General features: G+C 34.9%; 1 protein-coding gene across 1 annotated transcript; it reads left to right on the forward strand.

Annotated features, from left to right (window-relative positions):
• The first annotated feature begins 1919 nt into the window (after positions 1-1919).
• On the forward strand, positions 1920-24089 carry LOC125659665 (cytospin-A-like). The gene is made up of 7 exons (XM_048891411.2): positions 1920-2005; positions 13230-15367; positions 17739-18433; positions 19938-20061; positions 20263-20379; positions 20545-20607; positions 20722-24089. Exons 1-7 carry the CDS (start codon positions 1978-1980, stop codon positions 20833-20835), a joined length of 3279 nt encoding a protein of 1092 aa, XP_048747368.2. The 5' UTR covers positions 1920-1977; the 3' UTR covers positions 20836-24089.
• Positions 24090-24950: the final 861 nt, after the last annotated feature.

Consider the following 24950-nt stretch of genomic DNA (forward strand, 5'->3'; position numbering starts at 1 on the left):
CGCTAAATGGTTGCAGCGTAGTGACTGATGTTAATGGTGGCAGGCCTGCTTCAGGTAGAGTATGGTCATGGATTCATCCAGGGATGACAGTGATGGTGGTCAGGAATGACAGATGCTCCGTTGCTGAGCAGGTACCAAACACTGAGAGATCTCGCACTAAGCTTCGGGAGGAAGCTTCCCTGAGCAGGGGAAAGTGTAGCAGACAATATAGAGGGAACTTGCACTGCCTCGCTAGAGAGCTAGCTTTTCTAGTGATGACTGGTAGAGTGAAAATTTTTCGAGAGGGACGTTAAACAATATACAACCAATCAATCTGTCCCTTTAAAGAAATGTCTGGTTGCATTACCTGTCCCTCTAAATAGCAGGCTGTCCAGTACTCTGACAAAAAATAAGGGCTAATTTTAGGGATAAAATTACGAAAATTTAGGACTAAAATTAGGAATTTCATAACTAAATAAGGGCAGTTTTAGACATTTAATTACTCTTACCTTCACAAATTTGACAATAAGAAACTCGCAAAAAATACTCTGAGTGCAGGAAGACTCAGTGTCTTCCAACTATTATTGGCTATAACCTTAATAGTCGCATCTTTGTCACAAAGTCACAACTAATAAAGAGCTTAACAAATGGATCCACTCATGGTCAAATTTAATTTGACTGCATGCATTTTCAAAATTGCTAGAGTAGAATTATAAAACAAAAATAGGAATTGACATGAAAAATTCCTGGCTTTTTTAAGGATTTCCCATTGAATTCAACAATTTTAAGGAATTTTAGCAAAACTAAAAACAAATAGGAATTTTTGGCCACGACAGCCTAAAAAAGATATCTAGTAGATATTGCTTTATCTGTCCATTTAAAGAGATATCTCTAGCAGATATTGCTTTATCTGTCCCTCTGAAGAGATGACTGCATGGTAGATATATCCCAGATATCTGTGAAGACAAATATACTAAGATAAAATTGATGGGCATAATTAATCTTCAGTACTTTTAAGTTATTAATTCCAAGTGACCTGGCAGCATGTGCCCAAGATCTGCAAATTAACATATAATGTCCAGCATCTTGGTAGTATAAGATAAGCACAACTTGACAGTAATGATAATGAGAGTGGTTCTAAAGATTTCATATAGAATCTAACATAAAAATTTGGTATTTAAGGATAGAAACTGCTACCCGGCACTATACATGTATAATATCCCATAAGCCGTCATCAGGAGCAAGGACAGGTGCATGGGGATTGACCCAAACAACCATATGGCAGGATCTAATACAAAAGAGATGCAACACGCTGGGTATAAGCACAGAATTAATTGAATCAATTTTTTTGGACGTATGCGTCACTAAACCAACATTCTTCAGTTGAATATACTGGACTGTACACTTGGGAACACAGCAACTTGCAGCTGTTTTTAGTGATGGACAGTTTCTGCTCTTTGCATCTTGGTGAGAAATGACTGCTTGTAAGATTTTTACCACTGGCAAGATTCAGCCTGGCTGCATGGTCAATCTTAAAATTTTACACTGTAAAGTATCACTGAAAAGTCAAATCTCACTGAGGTCATATAGTGAGAACTTGGGCATTATCATAGCCAAAGTCAGGCAAGTTTCATCTATTATTGCATCTTCCCAAGTCAAATGTAGACCCGCTCCGCTCCACGGATCAGAAACCATATATTGACTTGGGAAGATTTGCTAGTCATTTTAATCTGGTTGTACTGTACAACGTGCAGACAGATACAATTTTTTTTATGTCTTTAGTATAGCTGACTATATAGTAAATGTCATAACAACAAAATGAATAAAGTTAATGGGATATATATATATTACAAGTACATAAATTTTTCACCACTTATACACTCCCGACTTCGTTTTGATAAAACAAATTCTTGTTTATAAGTCTAATTTTATGCGCATCAAGTATTGCGCATTACACCGGAAATTCATTTAAAATTGGTCGACCGAAGAAAAGGGCCGATGGTACATGATCTCGTTTATTTGAATGGTAAGACAGTTTTATTTTATCTGATGCATGTTGCAAAGATTAGATATGCAGAAAAGTAGTTTTAGACGCATTGAACACAAATCATTTGTTATGTAAACAATGCAACTTGCAAACTTGTTTCCTTTTAACGTATCTCGGATCAGGGAGTCCCTTGCCTTGGCTATCTTCGCTGTTCGTTGTTTGTCAGACCGCAAGTACTAAATTATAAACATTGACAAAACAAGAAAAATACTGCTTATGTTTCAAAATGACCAGAATATCACAGAAAGAAAGACAAATTACAGCAAAGCTATTTGACAGACCATAGACATATAACCGTTATATGTCTATGGACAGACAAATGGTTTTGCGATAAGCCTTTTCTGAGTTTTCAATAGGTGTTTAGCGCAGTTACTTATCGGATCCAGAAATTTTCCCATGGATGGGAATTGGTTCCACCCCATGCAATTCTTTTAGAGGTCCAACCAAAACTATGGTGGATTAACATTTAGTACAGTATTTTGCAACTGGAAGTGCATATTAATAGGCAAACATCTGGGGTGGTGCATTCTAGGGATTTTTCTACTCCTTGAATCCAGGAGCCAGGGCCTTCAAGTTTGGGAAAAATAGCGATGTTTGATTGAAATTGGGAAATTTGTTTCATACAAATAAAGGCATAATACCGTTATCAGGGACCTATATACTTAGTATATATGTCTCTGCCGTTATCTGCACCGCAGTGCAAATAATATTTGACGTTATTTTACGTAACATCAACAACGTAAACGGTGTGAAATAAAGGAGATTTCATGCGTTTTACCTGTTGTATCGTCTTCATGTTTACTTTCTTATTCTTGAATTGCATCATGGGGAAAATGGATAATGCTAAAAAGCTGTTGTAAACATTTTGCTTATTGTGTCATGAAATTAAAGGATTATCTCTTATAACAATAAATGAATGGAATGGTGTCCTATAGAGAAAAAAATCACTAACAAACAGTTTAGAAAAGGCTGAAAATAATTTGCACCACGGTGCAAATAACAGGAGTATATATAGAGAGGCAACATTCGTTATAGCAAGCTAAATAAGCGTCTGAACAGGAAGTATTCCCGGGAAAAGGGTTTTCTTTGGGGGAGAGATATTAGAAAACGGGGTTTTGAATGTTTTGGGGGATGTGTCTAAATAAGACATTTTAAAAGGCTGAAAATAATCAGCACCGCAATGCAAATAACGGGAGTATATATAGTGACGAGACTAGTGTTTAAAAGGCTGAAAATAATCTGCACCGCAGTGCAAATAACGAGAGTATATATATAGAGGCGACACTCATTCTACCAAGCTAAAAAATTTAAAAATTACGCATTTGAAAAGGAAATATTCCGGGGAAAGGGTTTTCTTAGCGGGAAAGATATTAGAATTTTTGTAGAATTGCATGCATTTCGATGACTGTCTGTTCAAGGATATATAGCATTTTTTGTAGAATACATAAATGAATAGGTTCTTTGGTTGTTATTCCGGCGTACAAGATACAGGAAAACAGATCACTGAAAAAGGGAATAAGCTGCAAACAAATCAATATATTAATAATTTATTTTTCAAGAACATACAAATGGTTGTTTATTCCGTAAGATACAACAAAACAGATAACTAAATAAGCTGCAAATGAATTAATATCTTCATTTTTCAAGGAAGTACAAATGGGTTTTTATTTCAGAAGATAGAGGAAAACAGATAACTGAAAACGGAATAAGCTGCAAAAGAATTTTGAATATATTTTTTAAGGAATTACGAATGGCTGTTTATCTGCAAGGTTCTCTGAAAACGGAATAAGCTGTATTTCAAATGAGGTGTTTTTTCAAGGAATTACAAACAGCTGTTTATTCCGTAAGGTACAGCTAGGAAGACAGATCACTGAAAACGGAGTAAGCTGCAAATGCATGAATATATTTTTCGATGAATACGAATGGATGTTTATTCCGCAAGTAACAGTCAAAGAGATCAAATATAATCTGATGGGTAATGTATATATAAGCACAATTAACGTCAAATATTATTTGCACCACGGTGCAGATAACGGTATTATGCCCAAATAAATAAGAAAAACAAGCCAAAAGTTAATCATTTGATATTTTATTATCAATGTGGCTGGCATAAACAAGCTTTAATTCCCAGTCTTTGGCAGAGAGAAAACTGTCACAAATTTTTTGCAACAGAATGGCATTGAGGTTGGATGGTCCCTCATGGCATATTCTCATCAAAGCTAGCATACATCATTTGGAAATTTTTGGACATCATTTTAGGAAAAACACTTGCTTTTCAGCATTCTACTACCCTAAAAAATCCCTTCGTTCAGACCCCATCCCCCTATGTACATGCCTGACATTTATCATCTCTACCAATGGAATTAAGATATTTGCATGAAAAGAATACCAAAAAATCAGTAAAATGAAAAGTGCACAATAGGATAATAAAAATCAGTAAAATCAATCTGTTTACTTAGTTTTTAATAGCAAAGCAGTGATTATCCTAAAAATTCCTTTAATAGTTCCCATGTAGCAGTGACATATTTTAATTCAACATAGTGATTAAGTATTTTAGCATTCATATAATAGACTAGTAAGTAAATTGGTATGTTTGACCCCTCTTCTTTTTATTGTTGTTTAGGATACATCAAGATTCAGTCACAAGTCTAGAATTAATTAAGTTGATCATGATCATTTGATGACATGCTTACAATTAGAGGCAAGATCAAAAGATCAATGTCGGATAAAAATATAAATTCAAATAGTTAGGAGGAGGGGGATAAAATCTCTTGCAAGTTTTTGTGATCCGACATCGATTACACTTCTGAATCAATGGAAAAAGCCAAAAAGACAGGCGACTGTTTAGGGCTGAAACGATACGCCCCCTTCATGATACGATACATATTGCAATACTTGTGCCACAATTCAATTTTTTCAATACAATACATTTTACAGAAGAAACCAATTATAACTTTGAAAGGAAAAAACTAATTGCATAGATTCACTTTTTACAATTTTAAAAGCAAACTGTTTCCAAAGCACAGAAGGGTAAGATGCCTGTTGGCTCTGTAGATTAAACTGATTGCATTCGTTATTGTTTTTGTGCAACTCGAGGCTAACAACACCCTGACCGTCGAAGGACGTCATTTTGTACCTCTAACGTGTAAAAATAATAAGTACAGGTGAAGCTCGTTGTATCTTACCAAAACTGATTTTAAAAAATGTGGCAACAAATCGAACATTGAATCGAGTGTTTATGTTGAACAGTATCGATATTTCGATGAATTGTTTCAGTCTTCCGACTCGTCACTGTTGAAAACCACAAAATTATATTACTTTATCATTATTTTAATGTACACTTTCATTTGTGAATAAACAGTAGAAAAGGTATACAGAATGTTATTTAAATTCGTATGTTTTTATTTGTATTAATCAATTAGTTTCAACATTCATCATATTTAGTTTTAAAGGGAGATGGAGGAGGTCTTGGTGAAAGCTATGTGAATTTGGATTTTTGTCAGACATTGATCTTTTGATTTGCCCCTTTCATGATTTTTTTTTTAGATGCAAGTGCAATAATGATTATCTTTGTATGTATAGTAAGTGACATGGTTGATTTTCATCATGTGCATGCACGTGAAACTCGTCCTTAACCAATGAGAAGAGGGGATGCTGTCACTGTATTTTGCATCACCAGGCTTGTCAAAGAGTTGAAACTAGTCACTAGATGTGGGCAGATTCAGGAAAAACCAGAACTATACAAAATAAACTCTTTAATACTTTAGATCCGAGGGTCGAAATTTGTAAGAAATACTTACAAAATGTGAGTAAATTTGATATGAGTGAAAGTGTTGGACTCTTGAAAATCTGAGCAAGTAGTTATTTACAAACCATGATTACCTCATATTCATTTTTCTGTTGATGTGTAATTTGTGTTTCTTAAACTTGTACTTGGAATCATACAAACGTTTGTGGGATACTCTGATAGTCATTGCAACTTCTAGCATTTACAGCATTGGTAATGTGTAACCCAGAATAGTGTGATACGAGAGGCTGGTGATTTACAATGCAAATTTCATCTTTCCCTTCCCCTTCAATGTAGGTTGAAATCAAAAGTGAAGAGAAGAAGTGTCAATTCTTGTTCTAGGATTCAAATTTCATTCACCAGTTCATTTTGAAACTATTATGCCATGAACATTTAGATGACTCTTGATGATTTCTAATGGTTGAATATAACATTCCAGCAAGCACTATGTACTAGCAAAAGGGAATTAAACATTCATGTATTATAAAATTCAGGGGTCAGTTTATTGCATATACTGCCCTTAACCACATCAAAAAGCACCAGGTAGATATATGGGGTAAAAATATTGACATAGTAGCTCTTTTGTTGTAGAATGCGTTCTCTGTGTAGTGTTTAGATTGTTCCTGATAGACATCTGAAGTAAATATCAAAAGAGCTTTTACGAGTGATACAAATGCACATTTGATGTGTTGATTAGGAAATGATGAGATAATTTTCGTTTCTATCTGATTTAAGTTCGATTGAACTGACTATTAATTATTATCGGGAATATCCAAACCTGACCTTATTTGGATGGGAAACATTGATTTGTAAATCAAATTGTTTAAGAATCACAAATCTCTGCCTAATAATAATAATTATATATTATTCTATTTTGTAATCTATACATTACAGACATAAAAGAAAAACAGAAATCAACAACTCTCTAAATAATAATAATAGTATATTTCTGTATTTTGTAGATATATTACACAGATAAAGAGAAGAGCGATTGAAATCTACAAGCAAGGCAATCCCCTTGCACATCCTCACCATGTAAGGAGTATACAATTAATGTGCTAACTACAAACATATACACTCCTCTAATGGTCTTGTTATCTAATCATGGTGTAATGTTGCCTAGAGGGGTTTTTCTGTTGTAAATTGGCAGACTTGGTTGAGATTGTATGTTAAACCATTCCTAGACATAGGGCACCTTTCCCATCTCTTCAATTTCATGCTTACTTTTTCCACAAAGATTGATTTGATTAGGTTAAGAGTCGATCAAATTAGTTGCAGGTGGTGTAATATTTTTTTTTCTTTGCATGTTTCATTCATTGATTTATATTTTTTTTCTAAATAGACCTGATTGTCACTCAAGTGGATTGTTGAAATGATCATGAGGTATTAATCAGTTGATTTTAATTAGTTTAAAAGCAGTCATTGGCAGATTTGATCTTCGGTTTTCATTTTATTAGGCCACTAGAGTCACGCTGGTGACCTATTGCTATCTGTTTTTGTCCACTGTTGTTGTGTTGTGAAGGTCATAAACTTTTGAACATTTCCTGCTTCTTCTCTTCAATAGCTATACCAATTTTGGTATAGAATCTGTGGGTTATAGGGAACAGGAGTTGTGAATTTCATCTGTTCATGACCCTGTCTCCTTGTGGTCAAAGAGATATATCCAAAACCATAAAAATTAATGTAATTTTCAAAAAACATTCTTTACTTCTGGACATCAAAAAGTCAAACTATTGGAATGATTATAAATGAGCAAGGAACCCTATACCAAAATTCTGAAATTCACGACCCTATATAGGTTCAGAGTTCATGCTCCAGAGAGGAAATAAGTTGGTCATATCTTCAAAAATGTATTTCATCTTAGAAAATCTTTACTTCTGGGTTTCAAGCAGACAAACTGTATGATTATAATGAGCAATGTGAAATTTATGACCCCTTGATTCAGGTCCCAAAGTGGGGCTTAGTTGATGCAATATATTATAGAAAATAATCTCTACTCCTAGAAATCAAACAGGTAAACTATTTGCATAATTATGATGAGCCCTCTTTGAAAAGTGCAAGAATTCATTTACCCTTTTAGAACTCAAAAAGAGGAAGTCGCATTTCACTGTGATGTGCATCTTCACAAGCCAAGGGTAATTGATTTGTTACCTCGCACTAATAAATCTTGACTTGTGAAAATGTGGAAAAGTATGAAAACCACACAAGTATAACAATGATTGAAATGTGCATACTCAGGTGATCATTTTAGGCCCATGGGCCTGTTGTTTTATCAGGTCCTGTTTTTTCCAGCTTTTTGAAGTAGTCAGAATCTAATACTATAGATCATCCAGACAAGTTGGGACACACAAGGCCCTTTATACTAGTTTGTTAGAGAGATTGTGAAGCTTGATTAAAATCATTTACTTTTGATGGTTAACATAGATGTTCTGGTTGGTGTAGTCAGTATAAATGAGAATTAAGAAATAGATAGTGTAGATAATGATTCATTCAGTATTTCATGCAAATCAGTATGTTATTATCAGAACTTGTTGTTGAACATTCCGCAGAGAAAAATAGAATGGAAAGAGGGGTTGTGTATTTAGGAAGAGTATTGAGATATGTAAAGTTTGAAATAATGGGGGAGGGAACAGGAGGTACAATAGCGTTACCATATTATTTAAGTCCAGCAATATTATGACACAACTGTATAATTAGCACCAACACTATACACCAAATAATTTATTTACGTATAGAGACTGATACATAGAAACTTGGGAAATTTTAGGACTTCCAGAAGTATTGATTTCATGTTTATTTTTAGAGTGTGTTAAATTACTTTTCAGTAAGTCTAGGGTTAAGTAGACTGTACCCATTTCAAGTTTGATACTCCTATCTAGGTCATTGGGACCATGAGATAGGTTTTAATTTCCTTTCTGACAGATTTTCCATCATCAGTTACAATGTGTATCCAGATTTAGCTGGGGGTGTGATTCAAGCAGTTAAACATAGGAAATATAGTGATTTATCAAGCGATTACTTCAGATGTTGTCTTGTTTGAACTTTAGGGAGGAATGACACACTAGAGAAATCAGATATGGATGGAAAGTGGAGGATATGTACATTGATATTTTGAAATTGAAAACTTTCAAATTTACCTTATTTGGTTTATTAAAAAAATATATGCTGTTTTAGTAGAAAGTATTAGTTTGAAGGGGAAAAAAATAAAACTCCTGCCAGACTCGACCCCCAAAAAAAATTCTATTTGATTAATCCTTCAAAATGATACCAAGGATTACAAAAATCAGACCATCCAATACGCCAGTTTCGAGATAAGAGCTCTTCTGTGTAGGAGGAGCATTTAGTGGAACTTTTAATGCTGAAGTGGGACAGAATGGACCTACAGTCCGTGGGGAAGACAATGAAATGTATTAAAAGCGGTTTCTCTTTAAGAATGTAAATGTAGGAAATACAAAATACTATCATAAGAAATATTTTACTAATTAAAGTGGCAATATAAAAACATTGTCATATTTACAAGCAATATCCTTGATATGATAGGTATGAGCAACAAAATATCAATAAGAATTTCAAGTATTTAATTACTTCTTGAATACTTATAATTTACTTAGTTTATGTATCAGTTGAATTTGGGTGATGGAAACTGCGTATGAGAAACTTACTGAGCAGATTCACTTATGCAAGGCTGAAATTTGTCTCACTCCCGCATGTAAACATTGTTTCATGCCTTATTATTTATGAGAGCTCTCCAAAGGGATATAACTCTGACATATCTCAACAACCGACATATTAGATATGAGCTACCCAGCTAGGCAATTATATTCAAAAGGAATATACAAGTATTGCTGATATTTGTTTCAAAAGAAGTCAGTCGTTTTGATGATGTGTAAATTCAATTAAATACAATTTCTCCTAACACAAAATGTGGTTCAAAGTTTACATAAAGAATTTTAATCACTATATAGAAGTTGATCACCATGTCAGAGTAATTTTTCTGTGCTTTGATATTAGATTTATGATACCTGTGTATTTAAAAACATTTTCCGTACAATTCTTTCTCTTCATTCATTTTGGTTTATTTCATAATACATGTACCTGTTATCTTTGATATGTATGTGTTGTACATGAAACATGGGGATTATTTAAGATTTTAGGTCACCTGAGTAACGCCGATGACCTAGCTATTGCTCCGCATGTGTTGTCATCAATCATGCATTAGCAATTGAATATTTTTAACCTCTTCTTGATAACTACCCTTCCATGGCGTGAAGTATCCTTAGGGGATTTCAATTGTAAATTTCAGGATTCCTGCAACCCTGAGGCCTTAGGGGTGGGACCAAATCAGTCAAAAATTGGCCTATTTTCAAAATCTTCTCCACAACCACACATCTATACATATAATACATATAATCGTGATAATAGTCTCCTGGTGTGGGTGTTTAGATGTAGCTGTTATCGTCAAATGAAGTGATGAATAGACACTTAAATCCTCCAGTTGAGTGTTAAAGTACTGAATTCTACCATCTAAAACATATCTAAACCTTAATGGTCAAGTGCCCATGTTATTCTGCGAAGGAGTTTAGATACAGTCATACTTCATTACATCATTTCTTGTCCTTGTGGAGTACTTGAATTCCTGCTTTATAAGAAAAAAATTATGTAAATTTAGGAAAACAGAACGACCACTGTGATAATTGAATAGTTGTTGTAGTGTGATTTCGTAAAGTATGATAACAATGTGAAATGATCCTTATTACTACTAAAACTTTGAAGGGGAGGGGGTAATTTGGATTAATCTGGATAGAGACCCAGAGAGCTACCTGATCATGTACACGTAATATTGAAGGGTATTAAAAATCTTTAATCTTGAATGCCGAATGTACATATTCAACATTTGATAACTCTGACGTTTTGACAAGAAAAGAATATCCTGAGTAAAAATATTAATACAGGTAAATGCAATTCATAAAGCCTGTTTCCTAGCAAATTTTCATAGAAGGATTTGATATGATACTAAATAAATATAAGAAGCCAAGATGTTTACTTTTTGGTTGAAAATTTATCTTGATAGCTGTCCAATTTTTTTATGACTGTTTTATTTATGGTTGTCGGACGGTCATATAGATTGTGTAATCTGATGGTGAAATATAATGAGGGTAGGTTTATTTTCAGAGGTGTAAGTTGCTGTGACTTTTACATGATGTGGTGTCGGAAGTATTTTGTTTACTTGATTTTGTACATGCTTCATAGTTTATAAACAGTATGTGGACTGTGACATAAGGAAACTTTAACAGATTGAGTCCGTGGAAAAAAGGAAATAAGAAAGGGTTAAAGATCAGTGAGTACTGCATTAACATGTACAATTTCTATGTCAGGCAGGTTGCATTGTATTTTTAGGTGATTCGGGAAACCCCTTTGACCAGGGGTTCAGGCTTAAACTTTAAGGTGGAGCCAAAATGGATATTTATGAAATTGCAACTAATCTAAATTGTAAAATTCCCTACCCCTTTATCGGGGTTCCAGACTGTGGGGCAAGACCCAATAGGGTACATAAGAAAAATGTGATTGCAGTTGAACTTCAGTGTCTCGAACATTGATCATATTTCGAATTCCATAGATATACCGATATGAGTTTCACGTCCCAACTACATTTTCTTTTTGTATTTTAATTAATCCCAATATCTCAAACACTTTGATATCTCTAAAGTTTTTTGGGCCACATCAATTTTGAGATATGAAGGACATGTAACTTGTTACCAAAATGGTGCAATTCCTTACCACTGTGTTGGGGTTCAGGTGGAAGTTCTGACTTCAGAGCGAGGCCAAATTTGGCATTTATGTGTTAAACATTTAAACATCATCTTTATTGCTAGTGATACTAAATTAAAACTAAATAGATATACCGGTATAGAAGGAGGCAGTTAGTCCTTTACCAAAATTGTAAATTTCATGGTCATACATTAGAGTAAGGCCAAAATTATCATGATCATGATTATTGTCTTTATCGTTTGAAATATTTCTTCTTTAATTTTGCTAATACTGTATAAAAGTTAAATTGCGTATATGTATAAAAAACAGAAGGGGATTTACCAAATTTGTGAATTTAGCAACCTTGTGGTTCCAAAATAGTCATATTGTGTTATATAACAAATATTATATTATGTAGAGTCATCACTATAGGCATTTTTGTGTAAAGAACATATTAATATCTTGTTTGATACTGCTGCTGAATATTAGAATTTAGTTTAGATATTCAAAACATCAAAGTTATTATAGATTCTGCAGCCCGCTAGTGATACTAATACTGAGGTGACTGATAAGGCCAGCCCGCTAGTGATACTAATACTGAGGTGACTGATAAGGCCAGCCCGCTAGTGATACCAATACTGAGGTGACTGATAAGGCCTGTGCGCTAGTGATACTAATACTGAGGTGACTGATAAGGCCAGCCCGCTAGTGATACTAATACTGAGGTGACTGATAAGGCCTGTGTGCTAGTGATACTAATACTGAGGTGACTGATAAGGCCAGTGCCTCTTTGTTAAGAAAATAAACACCATGTAATAATTGTTTGATTGAGTTGTCCATTAATGAGTTATTAGAACTAAGTAACTTTACTTAGGTGAGCATTAGACCCATGACCAATGGGTCTCTTGTTTTTAATATGGTTAATTTTATCAAAAGGTCAAGAAACAAATAGATACATACACACACACACACAGATATATATATAATATATATGTGTGTATATGTTTGTATATATGTGTTTGATTTTTTAGCAAAGAGCAGCATTCTTTTTTGGAGGTTGAACTAGTCCTGACTATACAAGTGATCTAGGTTTGTGATACAAACCTGATTAACAAAGTACTTTGGAAGTGCAGTAATGGGGACGCTCCTCATGATATTCATGTTTACAAACACCATCATTTTAGGGAAGTTTTTCAAAGTCCACCGAGTTAATTTATTGACATCATAGTATAGACCTATATTATAGTTACACTGATTGCAGTACCACAGGGTCTGTTTATTTGTGGTTTGATTACAGTACGGATATATGAGGTTTTACAGTGTCTTGAGTCACTCAGCTTGTACTGTATACATGTGTAGTGTAACCAGTACATTATTCACATTGCAAGACGTTATACATAGTGTGAAGTGTACTCAGTGGAACGGAGGGTATTATGTGAAGCGCATGCTGAATATCTGAGTAATACTTACATTTGTGATGGAATTACGTTTTCTGAATTTGTGAAGTATTTTCTTAAGTGGGGATAATTATACTCGTGCCAGTACTTAAATAGTTGCACATTAGAGAGAGTTTCACTTTGTGTGTGGTAGTTTCCCCAGGACTCAGAATGATGAGCGGTCAGTATTGCTGTATTGTGATTTATAACTGTCAACATTTTGTGTCTGTAGGGAATTCCCTTGATGATAAAGGAGGATACATTTTCTACCATGAGAAGATGAAGAGACAAGAGCGGACCTCTACGCCTGTGAAGGCAGTGACTGCCTTCCACATGAAGGAGTCCAAGTCAGAAAATTCGGGCTTGAGTTATCATCAGAAGGGAGCTCTGGTCCCAAAGCCGGCAGCATCACCTCTGGGGAAAACGTACCTGAGCAAAAGCCATGAAAACCTGTCCAGTCACCAAAAAAAGAAACTTGCTACACGGATCGATAATCCACACCGACCAAAGTCAAGCTTGGGAATCACAAAAGGAAGCTCAAGCAATAAGGAGAATATGATAATTAAAGACAGAGATGGTGTGTTTTTAAAACCCAAGCCAGTGAAATCTGGAGGGGCATCTACAATTCGCAAAGCTTCTAGTACACAACAGCTGGACAAGACTGGTTCAACTACGCCAAGGAGTACAAGTGCAAAAAGTTCAGCAATGAAACGTGCACACAGTTCTCACAATGTGAGCAAGGACAAGTCTTCTAGGAAACGAACTTCTGCTCCTGCAGATGTCATGGCTTACAATGCTGAATTATTGGCGAATTTTGAAAAAGACAAGAAAGAGAAAGAATCTCGAATTTCAGAATTGATTCAAGTGGCAGAGAATAGGAAAGCAGAGATTGAGAAATACAAATACGAGACCAAACGTCTGAAAGAACAAATTCCAACACATGATATCAAAGATGAACTTGATTTTTTGAGGAAAGAAAATACATTGCTAAGGGAACAGTTACAAGAATTGGGCTATCCAGTAGAACAAATTACAGACTCTGAAAAATTAACCATCTTACAGGAAAAGAATGCAAAGAAACACATAGATTCAAGTGATAGTATTCCGAAAAGCAAGAGCTATGATAGTCTTGACACTGAAGATGCTCAAGGAGTACGGTCCATCAGTTGTAAGGGCGAGGGAACGGACAGGCCTGCTTCCATAGCAGCCTCTGAGCCCATTATGTCCCTGACAGATCAAGAATTCTCACTGGAGAACAGTCATTGGGAAAAGGGAAGTAACAAAAGCAGTGATGCTCTCAGTGAGATCTCTGTGGCTTGTCTGACTGAGCGTATCTTACAAATGGAAGAGACCCACTACAGCACAAATGAGGAACTCCAGGCAACCTTACAAGAACTAGGTGATTTACAGCAAAGTGTGAATGAACTAAATACAGAAAATGAAAAACTTTTGGACCAGAAGTATGTTCTTTTGGAATCTCTCTGTACTCAGACAGAAAAGCTGGAGCACTGTCGAGTTCAGATTGAACAGCTGAAAGCTCTGTTGATCAGTGGCAATTTTCCAGAACGTTCAGTACGAGAGCAACAGTTGTTGGAGTTGTTAAAAGGTGCTCAGGATGAAAGGGAAGAATTCTTGTGTAAGCAAACGGAACTCGTGAACACATTAAATGCCAGGGAGAATGAGTGTAGGGAACTGGGTGAGTTGTATGACGTCACTAAAGAGAAACTCCAATTATTAGAAGACAAATTAAATTCGTTGAAGTCAGAAAAGGAAAATTGTAACGAAACCATATTGGATCAAAAGAAAATCATTGACAATGAAAAAATTGAAATGGACCATTTGAAAACTTTATTAGAAAATGAAAAATCCAAAGTTCAGGAATTAGAGCAGTACTGCAAAGCAGCAGACAGCCATTCTGAATTGGAAGAACTTCTTCACAACACAAGACAAGAAAAGGACAAACTGGAAAGTAAATTAGCAGACATGAAGGAAAGTCTTCAACATGCGCAGTGTGAACTAGGGAGAGTGAAAGAAACACTGACTGTCAAGGAGGAGGAACTAAAAGTCTGCAAGAACAATGCTAAGACTCAAGTCCAGGACTTGAAATACCGGTTAGAAAAACTAGAGAAAGGCAAAACAGACAGTTCATCAGAACTCGGCAACATGCGGGAACATATTGAGCAACTCAAGCATGACTGTAATAAACATGTGGAGGAGAAGAACGAGTATCTGAGCCAGTTAAGTGAGGCTCAGGAGAAGACTCTGTCTCTGCAGCAGGAGAGGGTGACTATGGAGGCAGAGATTCTGGAGCTGAAGAGTCGTCACACTGAGGAGTCTGAGGAGTGGAAGCAGTTCCAGAAGGATCTGCAGGTAAGGCAGTTTTAAGAGGAATTGCATGTTTCAGGGACTTTACCAAAACCTGCAGGTCTGAGGACCGAGAGCTGTAAAATCGGCCGGGGGGGAGGGGGGGTATATAATTATATCTAGGAAGTCCAATTGGGGGGGGGGGGGGGGAGTATATAATTATATGTAGGAAGTCCAATGGGCCCATTGATTTTTCCGTCTAAAAATAGTTTTAATAGAATGCACTAGATGACTTGCAGCCACTTACTTCAGTTTAAACTAAAACAAAAAACTCCGAGAGAAGTTACAATTGGAAAACAATAAACAACTCATACATAGTAGAGCTTTTCTACTAGCTGTTATATTATGAAGAATTAATTTATGAATAACCTACTTTAATACATGTTCATAAAAAGTGGCAGTGCACTGCTGAATGAACAATTTCTTCAGTTTAATTCAATACCTAACCAATACTGGTACTTAACCGTTTACATGGACAGTGTAGTATATTGTCGACTGACCAGTGACCTTATTGATAAACCGCGATTTCCTCATTAGTCACTTGGATTAAATAAATAAACAATACATCTACCTTTAAAGTAATTAAATTCCTTTACTTTCATCCAAAAATTCCAAATCCATTGGTACGTTAATTGAATATTGTCACCTTGTGCTCCTAAAACGTTGACGTCACTTATTTCAGTGACCATTATTAATATAGGTTTGCCAGAAGATTGAAACGTATATACAGGAGGAATGTGCAACTAAACATCAATTAATAAAATAACATAGTGTAGAATTCTAGACTTTTGGTATGTACTTTATATAATTTGATGGTTTGTTTGAAAAAGTATGAAGTAAATGGGCTTATTTTTGGGGTGCTGGTGTTGATTTTATGCATAGTCTCCGCCTTGTAGTTCATTTTCGGGGGAAATTGGAAGATTGTTTGCAAACACTACGGCGAAATTGATGACATAATCAACACCCATAAAAGACAACGCACACGCGTAAAAAAGGTGTCGCTGATTCTGGTCAATTACCGAAATAGGGCAGTCGACGATATATACTGTATAACGGATTTTCTGTGGTTGTTAATTTTTGCAGTTATATGAAAATGATTAGTAAAAGGTAGTGAATCAATCTGCATTTTTGTGGCCTTTTTCATAAAAAATATTGCGAACAAGATTTTTAAAAAAAGTTGTCTCTGTCTTATACTCAATTGAGTGCAACTATGCCCTGTGTAGGATGCCAGTTTTTTTTTACTTTTGCATATATACTTAAGTTTTGTTCATTTAGAAATATGAGTGAAGAATTGTAAAAGAATTTCAGTGTTTTAAAATTTTCATCTTAATCGTAAGATTTTTTGTAAAAAGGGCCAGTGACTTGTTTATTTTTATAAGCCCCTCTTTAGACGGGACGTATTATGGTATGTACCAGCGATGTCTATCAGTCCATTTGTTTGGGGGTTTTCTGGTTTTTGTTTCATTTCTCTTGTCACATATCAAGCTGAAACTTGCTGTGTAGCTTCTTTGTGTGTCATTAGATCATGTTGAAAGTTTGATCCATTTCAAGATCTCTTGCCGAGTTTTGTCAGGGTTTTTTTCAAATTTGATGTTACTTGGAGGGTACATGAGTTTTCAAGTGAGGACCTTATTTTACAGTGTTTGTAATGATATTGAAGATGTGCATGTGACAAGGATTTTTATTTTCTTCAATTTTTGAGAAAATTACAGGTTGTTGAACTTGGTCAGTTTTGGGGAAATACTTCAAAGTGAGTATGTGTACTTGGTTTGTTCAGCTCACAGTTTTGAAGATGTGCATATTGCAAGGATTTTCATCCCCACCAATTTTCTTTTATGTTTGAAAACATTACAGGTTGTTGGACTTTGTCAATTTTGGAGAAATATTTTCTCTTGGTTTTCCTATTTACCTTCTGTCACAGTTTTTAAGATAGGACCTTTTATTCATATAATGTAAAAGAAAGAAAAGCTTGATGGTGGCTAATACTATTAGTAAAGTTCTACAACTCATGGCTTAAGAAAAACACCCTCCATTAAAGCTTGTGATGGGTGTAATGTATATAAAAAGGTTATTTGCGACCCGTGTTATTTTTGCCATTGAACACTTGCTGATGGTTCCGTCACATTTGATATTTGATTTGCTCAGACACAGTTAGAGTTAAGAGAGGGGGGGGGGGGGGGGGTTCACCCAGTCTTAAATTCGTCCTCTGACAACAGGCAAAAATAAAACGGGTGAATATTTTCCTGTATACGGTATTATGTAATGTTATCTACTCTTGTTTAACCACATCAGGCAGAAAGTGGACAATAATGCATCTTGTTTATCATCAGCTAAAACACAATTTTCTTATTAACTGTTTTGTCATTAAATTTGATAGGTGGCTGTTCTTGTGGCCAATAACTTCAGAGCAGAAACACAGGAGGACATGGAAAGGGTTCAACAGGAGAACTCTACATACAAAGAAAAATGTCGAGTGCTGACAGAGGAAAACAAGAAGTTGATGGATGAAGTTGACAGACTAAAACTCCACAGAAGCACAGAAGGAACTCCAAAATCCATATTATCGTCTGCTGAACTCAAAGGCAAGATGTTGAATTCTGTGGGTAAGGAGTTGGCTAATCTGAGAGACAAACGCTCAGACCCTAAGACACAAAGCCAATCTGTGAAATCCTTAATTCGTTCCATTGAGGAACAGGTCAAAAGTGGCTGTTCCTCAATTCATTCCAGTACTTGCAATTCAAGAAGAAATTCAGACTGTTCCATGGATGAGGCAGTGCAAGGAATGCCATGTCTTCATAACATTGTTAAATCTCCAAGTTCTCCCATCTCCGAAAATCCATCTGTTTTCTCTTCCACCACGTCCCCAGAGGTGGCCTTGCGATCAGTGCTCAAGAAACAGGTTGAGAAACCTTCACCTCTAAGACATTCCGTAGGATCTCTGACTTTTGACCCACCTCGATCTCCGCTAGATTCTTCACCAAAATCTGCACCACCTGTGGTTAAAAACGATTCTTCTCCTCTGATGTCTTCCATATTGTCCAGGAGTTCACCAAGAAGAAGTAGTGTTGTTAAGTAAGTCAAAACAGTAACAAGGCCTTCGATATTTGCATGGTTTACAACATGTGAATAGAAAATAGCAAAATGTGCAAGTACTAAGTTAGGGGCCTGCATGAAAACCGAGAGCTCTATAGGATTCTTATTTGTTTGTCTGTCTGTGAACCCTTTCGTTGTGACATAACTCAATTTTGTGCAGAAATACTTTACAATGAGAGAAAGACACCTATAACTTTGGGTTTGTCGGTACGGGTATGCATTATCTATATGTATATATTTGACATAGTAACTCGGTTATCACCATAAGAAAAAGGCGCTATAGATAAGGACCACTCATTGAAAATGCAGAAGTCCTATAGAAATCCTCCCTCACTTTTGTAGTGATGCGATATCTTGAAGGTCATTTCTTCTATTTACATTTTCTATTGTATTTACCTTGTTACATACAATGTTATATCGTTATGTTGACTGCACTTTGTTTTGTTATTCAGCATTTGAAAAACAACAAGCATCGCTTTTCAATGTTTTCCATGATTGTGACATCATAATATGATAATAATGTTTGATTGTCAGTGGCGGATTTAGATGGGGGCGCAGCTGGCGCGCCCCCCCCCCCCTCCCACCACTAAAATTTTCAAATTTAAGGTAAATCGTTTCAGAAAATGTACTAAACGATTTAAAGAAGCAATAATTTCTTCCACTCCCAGAGAAATAAATGACAAAATCCTTTGATTTCTTGAATTACTTTATTGGGAGAAACTAATTTTTTCAAAAAAACCCTTAAAATTTGGGTCATTTTATTAATTTCACCTTATTAAAATGATAGAAAATAGTACAAATGACTTAATAGGAGAAATATTTCAAGCCTCATAAAATATGTAAAATCCAGGAGCTTCCGGGGGCTTTGCACCCTGGACCCCCACCAGGGCTTCGCTGGACCCATTGCCTCATAAAGTGGCGCCCCCCATAACCACAATTCCTGGATCCGCCCCTGATTGTGATGTCCCAGTTGCTAGTATTTCAAAATTCCCTCAGCAAAAATGAAAGTATATGAGAAAATAACCTTTGGTTTAAATTGCTAACAGTATTAAGGAAAAATGAATGCAAATATTGTATAGGTCATTTGATCATTAAAGAAAGACACCTATAGATTTTTTGGCCATGGGTCAATTTCAAGGTTACAACAGACTTCCTCCTAGGTTTGCTACACTTGCATCTATTTTATACAAATGTAGTTGATGCTGCAGTTGAACTTGGAAATGCAGATCTGGAAAAAGAACAACTCTCTCTCCTTACAAACATTAATGAGTTCTATGTCATTAGCACTTCTTGTACCATGAATTCAGTTCTCGGCAGGGCCCTTTCTCACCAAGCCAGTTTTCTGCTTGCACATGTTTATTTGCTTTATATTTCATGAGTATGCTAAACTGGTGTAACAACTTCCATGAAGACATCCCGAGTACGATTTTGATGTCAAATCATGATATTGCTTATATTAAAGTGAACTCTTTAATTTTTGTAGTATGGAACCCGAGAGAAAGGAATCAGGAACAAAGGATCCCTTAGCCATTTTGGCAAAACAAATGGGTGGATCTAAGCGTAATGCTCTGCTGAAGTGGTGTCAGCAAAAGACTGTCAAATACAGTGTAAGTACATAGTATTGGTAACATGAAAAATCTATGGTGATTTACTTGCCACATTATATATAGAAAACAAACAAATTGTTCACACATTATTGTGATTTGCCTATTGTAAATGTATATTGATTACAAAGGTTTCCAGGGAAATTACATGTGAAAAGATAAAGAAATTTTCTGGGTGTCTATTTTGCATTAATTTTTTGACAGAATGTTGACATCACCAACTTCAGTAGCAGCTGGAATGATGGTCTGGCCTTCTGTGCCTTGCTTCATAGTTACCTGCCTGATAAAATTTGTTTTTCTGAGTTGAACACAGAGGACAAGGTAGAATGTCTCATCTTTACCTGCTTTGAGCACATTCACTCTTTTTATACCTGATTGTATGAAATGATATAATTACCTCAGGTAACATCTGTATCACCTCAACTCAAATCTGAAAATTATTGTTCTTGTATATATATATATATGTATTTGTTCTGAATGTTTCAGAGGAAGAATTTTACTCTTGCTTTTGAGGCTGCTGAGAGTGTTGGCATTTCATCATCCATTCTGGTATGATTATAAAAATGGAGATAATCCAGTAACAAAAATGTAGATCTAAAAATGGAACATTAGCCGTCTTACAGTATGACAAATGTTAATGTAATGACAATTTTATTTGTACAGAACATTGGAGATATGGTTGCCATGGAGCGTCCCGACTGGCAGGCAGTGATGGCATATGTAACATCCATCTACAAACACTTTGAGCACGACGCAAAAACTCCAGAACGCACTTAAAAAAATTACAGCACACTTCAAAAACAGTTGTCACATGTCCAGTCAATGAAGTCCATTTTTCGAATTTCTATCAATTGTACGTGGATTTGTTCACTGCTTAGCTTTTTATCTCACTGGTCCATAGGACCATTAAAAATGCAAAGTTACTGGTCCTGTACCAGATTTGTCTGCCCTTCTGGTGATTCAAGATTAAGTGTAAAATACATTTCTAATGTTTTTGCCTTTGATATATTTATAAATTGTAATGATAGCCATTCCTCATGAATGTGCTGCAGTTGAGAACAATGTACATCTTGATAAATACAGTTCATCTATTTTTATGGCTTGGAATTCCAACAGAAATGAAAGTAGAATGTGAATATAAAAAATCACAATTTCTTTTATGAAAATAATGAGGGTATGAGCTGCATTACTTCATGCTGGCATACTTAGAGCAAAATGGATTTTATGCTTTACAACATAAATTTATTATTATTTATTATTATTATTACTTCATGAAGTGTGTTAGCACTTCATGAAAAGTATGCCAGCGTGAAACGATGCAGTTAAGACCCTCATGCATTTTCAAAAAATGAGATGACGTAACTTTTAGTATTAATAGATATTAAAATGTTTATAAATTATTTTCATTTATTCAGAAACAATAGACAGTCATAAAGCAGGGCTATAATCAAAGAAATCAGTCATTCCAACTTCTTTTGATAAATTTTCCACAACTTCTGTAACATCAAGACTCTTCATATCTCACATCGTAAAGGACATGGTTGGGATGAAGGGCTCCTACCTTGTTCATAAAAAATTTCCTAATTAAATTGGAAATTTATATGAAATTTTATTTCATAACCTGATCTAATATGGGGGAAGGTCTTGTTTTTTCAAAAACCAAACATGATTTAAACTGGCACAATGGACAGACTATGTTTTAAATTTATCAGTCCTCCAGATTTTTGTCCTCAGTCCAATAGACAGGCGTTAAGGTTGAACACTGATACCGAAGGTTGTCCATCAGACAGTTTGTTGGAAAACTCCGTAAAATATTTTCTATTCCTTATTATTTCTATAGCACTTTATATAAATGTTAAAATAGAATTTCTAGTTTTTAAATGGATTTCAAAACATTTTCTTTTTATACACCATAATTATTTTCCTATCGTCTTTTGGCTCATTCCACACTATATTTTTTGTAAGAGTGATTATTCTTGAGATTTTTTATTTGCATAATACTGTTGTAAAGGGACCAACTTGTTGACAGAATTGCATGTAAGTTGTATGTTTTCTCTAACTGTCTCAAATACTTCTTGAGATTGAAACCAGCTGAAATTTTGTGTTATAGAATTGTTGAAATAGAATTCTTGTTACTTTTTTTACTATACTTGTACTATTGATTTCCGACTCATTAATTGCTTGTTTGGTACTTTAGTTACTATAGAGTAGAAATGTGAAATTTTACAGCCCCGTGATTCTATGTTGACATCCATTTAACTAGTTTTTTAGTTCCCACTTAAATCGATATTGTAAGATTTGGCATTTTTTGAAATTTTACTTCCCATAGAGTTGCAGTTTTGACATGATGCCAAGTATTTTGTAGTAGTCTTTCCTGCTTCTCTTATCTTCACCCGTTACAATTGATACTCTACAGTTATGAGCCAATCCAATCCATCCAGTGTTTGTTATGTGCCACTTCCAAGTTGGATTTGATTTTTACTTGCCTTAGCTTTACCATTTGGGCTTTGCAAGTAGTACATGTATATGGTATGGATATGAATCTTCAAAGAATGGCCCAGCTCAAGACAGAAAAAACATACTTGGTAAAGATTCTTGTTTTTGCATGTAACAGATAGACTTTCTCATTCTTAATGTAGCCTTATAGTAGATTTATCACAAATGTCACAGACTATGCTTTTCTGGAAACAGTTGGACTATAATAGTTTGTACTGCTCAGTAATATAAGGTGGTTTTGGTCATTTGTGTGTACCCAGTAAGCATTTTGTTGAAATTACATAACCCTGCATTCATTTCAAAACACCTGTGTTGACCAAGTACTTTAGTCCCATTGTATAATGTTATTGATGTTTGTAAATCTCAAAGAATGTATTTTCAGTATTATTTTCATATGACTGGTATTTATAAGTATTACTGTAAATAGTAATAGATTTTAACCAATTGCACATTAATATTAATTAACTACATTGTATGCCATTTACATTTATGGCACAATATTTCGGCAAAATTTTGAAATCCGTATTCATTTTGTTGATCCAGACTGTTTGACCTTTGTTTAAAGTTCAAGCACCAAGTTTTATCATACAACTGTTGGATGCTACAATGGCTCATTAATATTCAACATAATTCTACATTCATTTCATACAATCATCATGACCATAATTACATAGTAGTTTGCTCCAAGTCCAACAATATCCAACTTATATCCTTTGATTTTACCCATGTTTAGTTGATTTGGTTGTATGAGTGGGGTTTTTTTTTTTTTTTTTTTTACTCAAACCAGTTTGGAAAAAGCAAGCTAATGCTATATATTCAAATTATATTGTTATGTACATATAAGTGGCTGATATACAAGAAGTTGAAGAAATATTGAATATTGTAAATCAAGATTATGTAGTTAATCACACTTACACAGAGAAATACTTCATTTCTAATAACTGGTACATTTTTCATTGTATATGCATCATGTTTACGCAACGTTCTTTGATCTCATTAGAAATTTTGTTTTTGTATGCAAGATGATAACAATTGATGACATTGAGACCGAATTTGTAAACAATAAATGCTAATGTTATGGAAAGGGTTTAAAGGACTACTGAAGAAATAGACACCAGCACAATATCGGGGGGGGGGGGGGGGGGGGGGGTTACACCAACAAAATTAGTTAATTTTTCTTTTGGAATGGCAACCCGAATTAGAAATAATTTTCAAATATAACTCAGTAGCTATATTAAAACAATATTGCATTGTGTTTGTGATGTTATGCATCATGAATTTGTATAGAATGGGTATCTCTTCCATGTAAGTCTTTGAGAATGTATAATTGCAGAGATGTGTAGTTACATAGGTGTGTTATTACATCATTGTGTAATTAGAGGTATAGTTACACATTTGTGTAGTCACATAGCTGTGTAATCACAGTGTTGTGAAGTTAGAGTTGACAAAGCAACATGTTTATATATGGAGTCTAGTCATTGTAAAGGTTATGTACTTTGTTTGCATAATTTGCTAATAAATAATCTTGTTTTTAAGATGTGTTTCTTGCTTTTAAGAGTTCAATTCATGGTCACCAATATATTTTTGGAAGCTTCAGAAATGTAGGGGAAAAGTGGGACTCACCAGAGAGCTAAAGACCCACCCCATACACAAACCTGTGACGTGTAGTGTTTTTCCTTTTATCACTGTAGTCTTGCATTGTTGTCTCAAAATTTTAATATAAAACAAGAAATGTTTTAGAAACAAGTAAGCCCCCATGTGACAATATTAAAAAGGGCCAACTTTTCATTCAGAATGTCTGTAGTGATAATAAAAAGGATATATGGGTTATCTACTAGTGAGGGACAACCAGTTAGTTTGCTGAGTAGACATCTTCACATAACCAGTCATTTGAGTCATGAAATCAAATAGGGGCCATCTATTCTTTGAATGGTACCAGTTAAGGTAGTACTCTACATCGTCATAATGGCTGACTTCCTTTAAAAACATGGATGAAAAAATAGATATCAGCAATATTTGACTTCCTTTTCCATTTAATTGCCTAGCTGAGTAGGTTAGAATACCAGCTGCTGAACTGTAGGTCGCAGGTTCGAGTCCAGCAGGGGTTTTAAATTTTTTTCAGATTACCTTCTACTAAAACTGTATTTTTTGACAAAATAAAGTAAATTTTCATCTTCAAAATATTGTACATATCCTCCACTTTTCATCTACATCAACTTTCCCTGGTGTAGCATACCTCCTTAAGTTGTCAAGGAAATGTTCTAAGATATTGAGAGGACAATATTTTATTATGTCCAGTTTGATCTTGTGATATCAAAATTGATATGGATCATTTAGCCCTTGGGTAGAACAAATGTACCAAGTTTAATATCTGTCAAGCAAAGTGTTCTCAAGAT

The sequence above is a fragment of the Ostrea edulis genome, chromosome 1 (assembly GCF_947568905.1).
Source record: "Ostrea edulis chromosome 1, xbOstEdul1.1, whole genome shotgun sequence".
In the NCBI taxonomy this organism is placed as follows: Eukaryota; Metazoa; Mollusca; class Bivalvia; order Ostreida; family Ostreidae; genus Ostrea; species Ostrea edulis.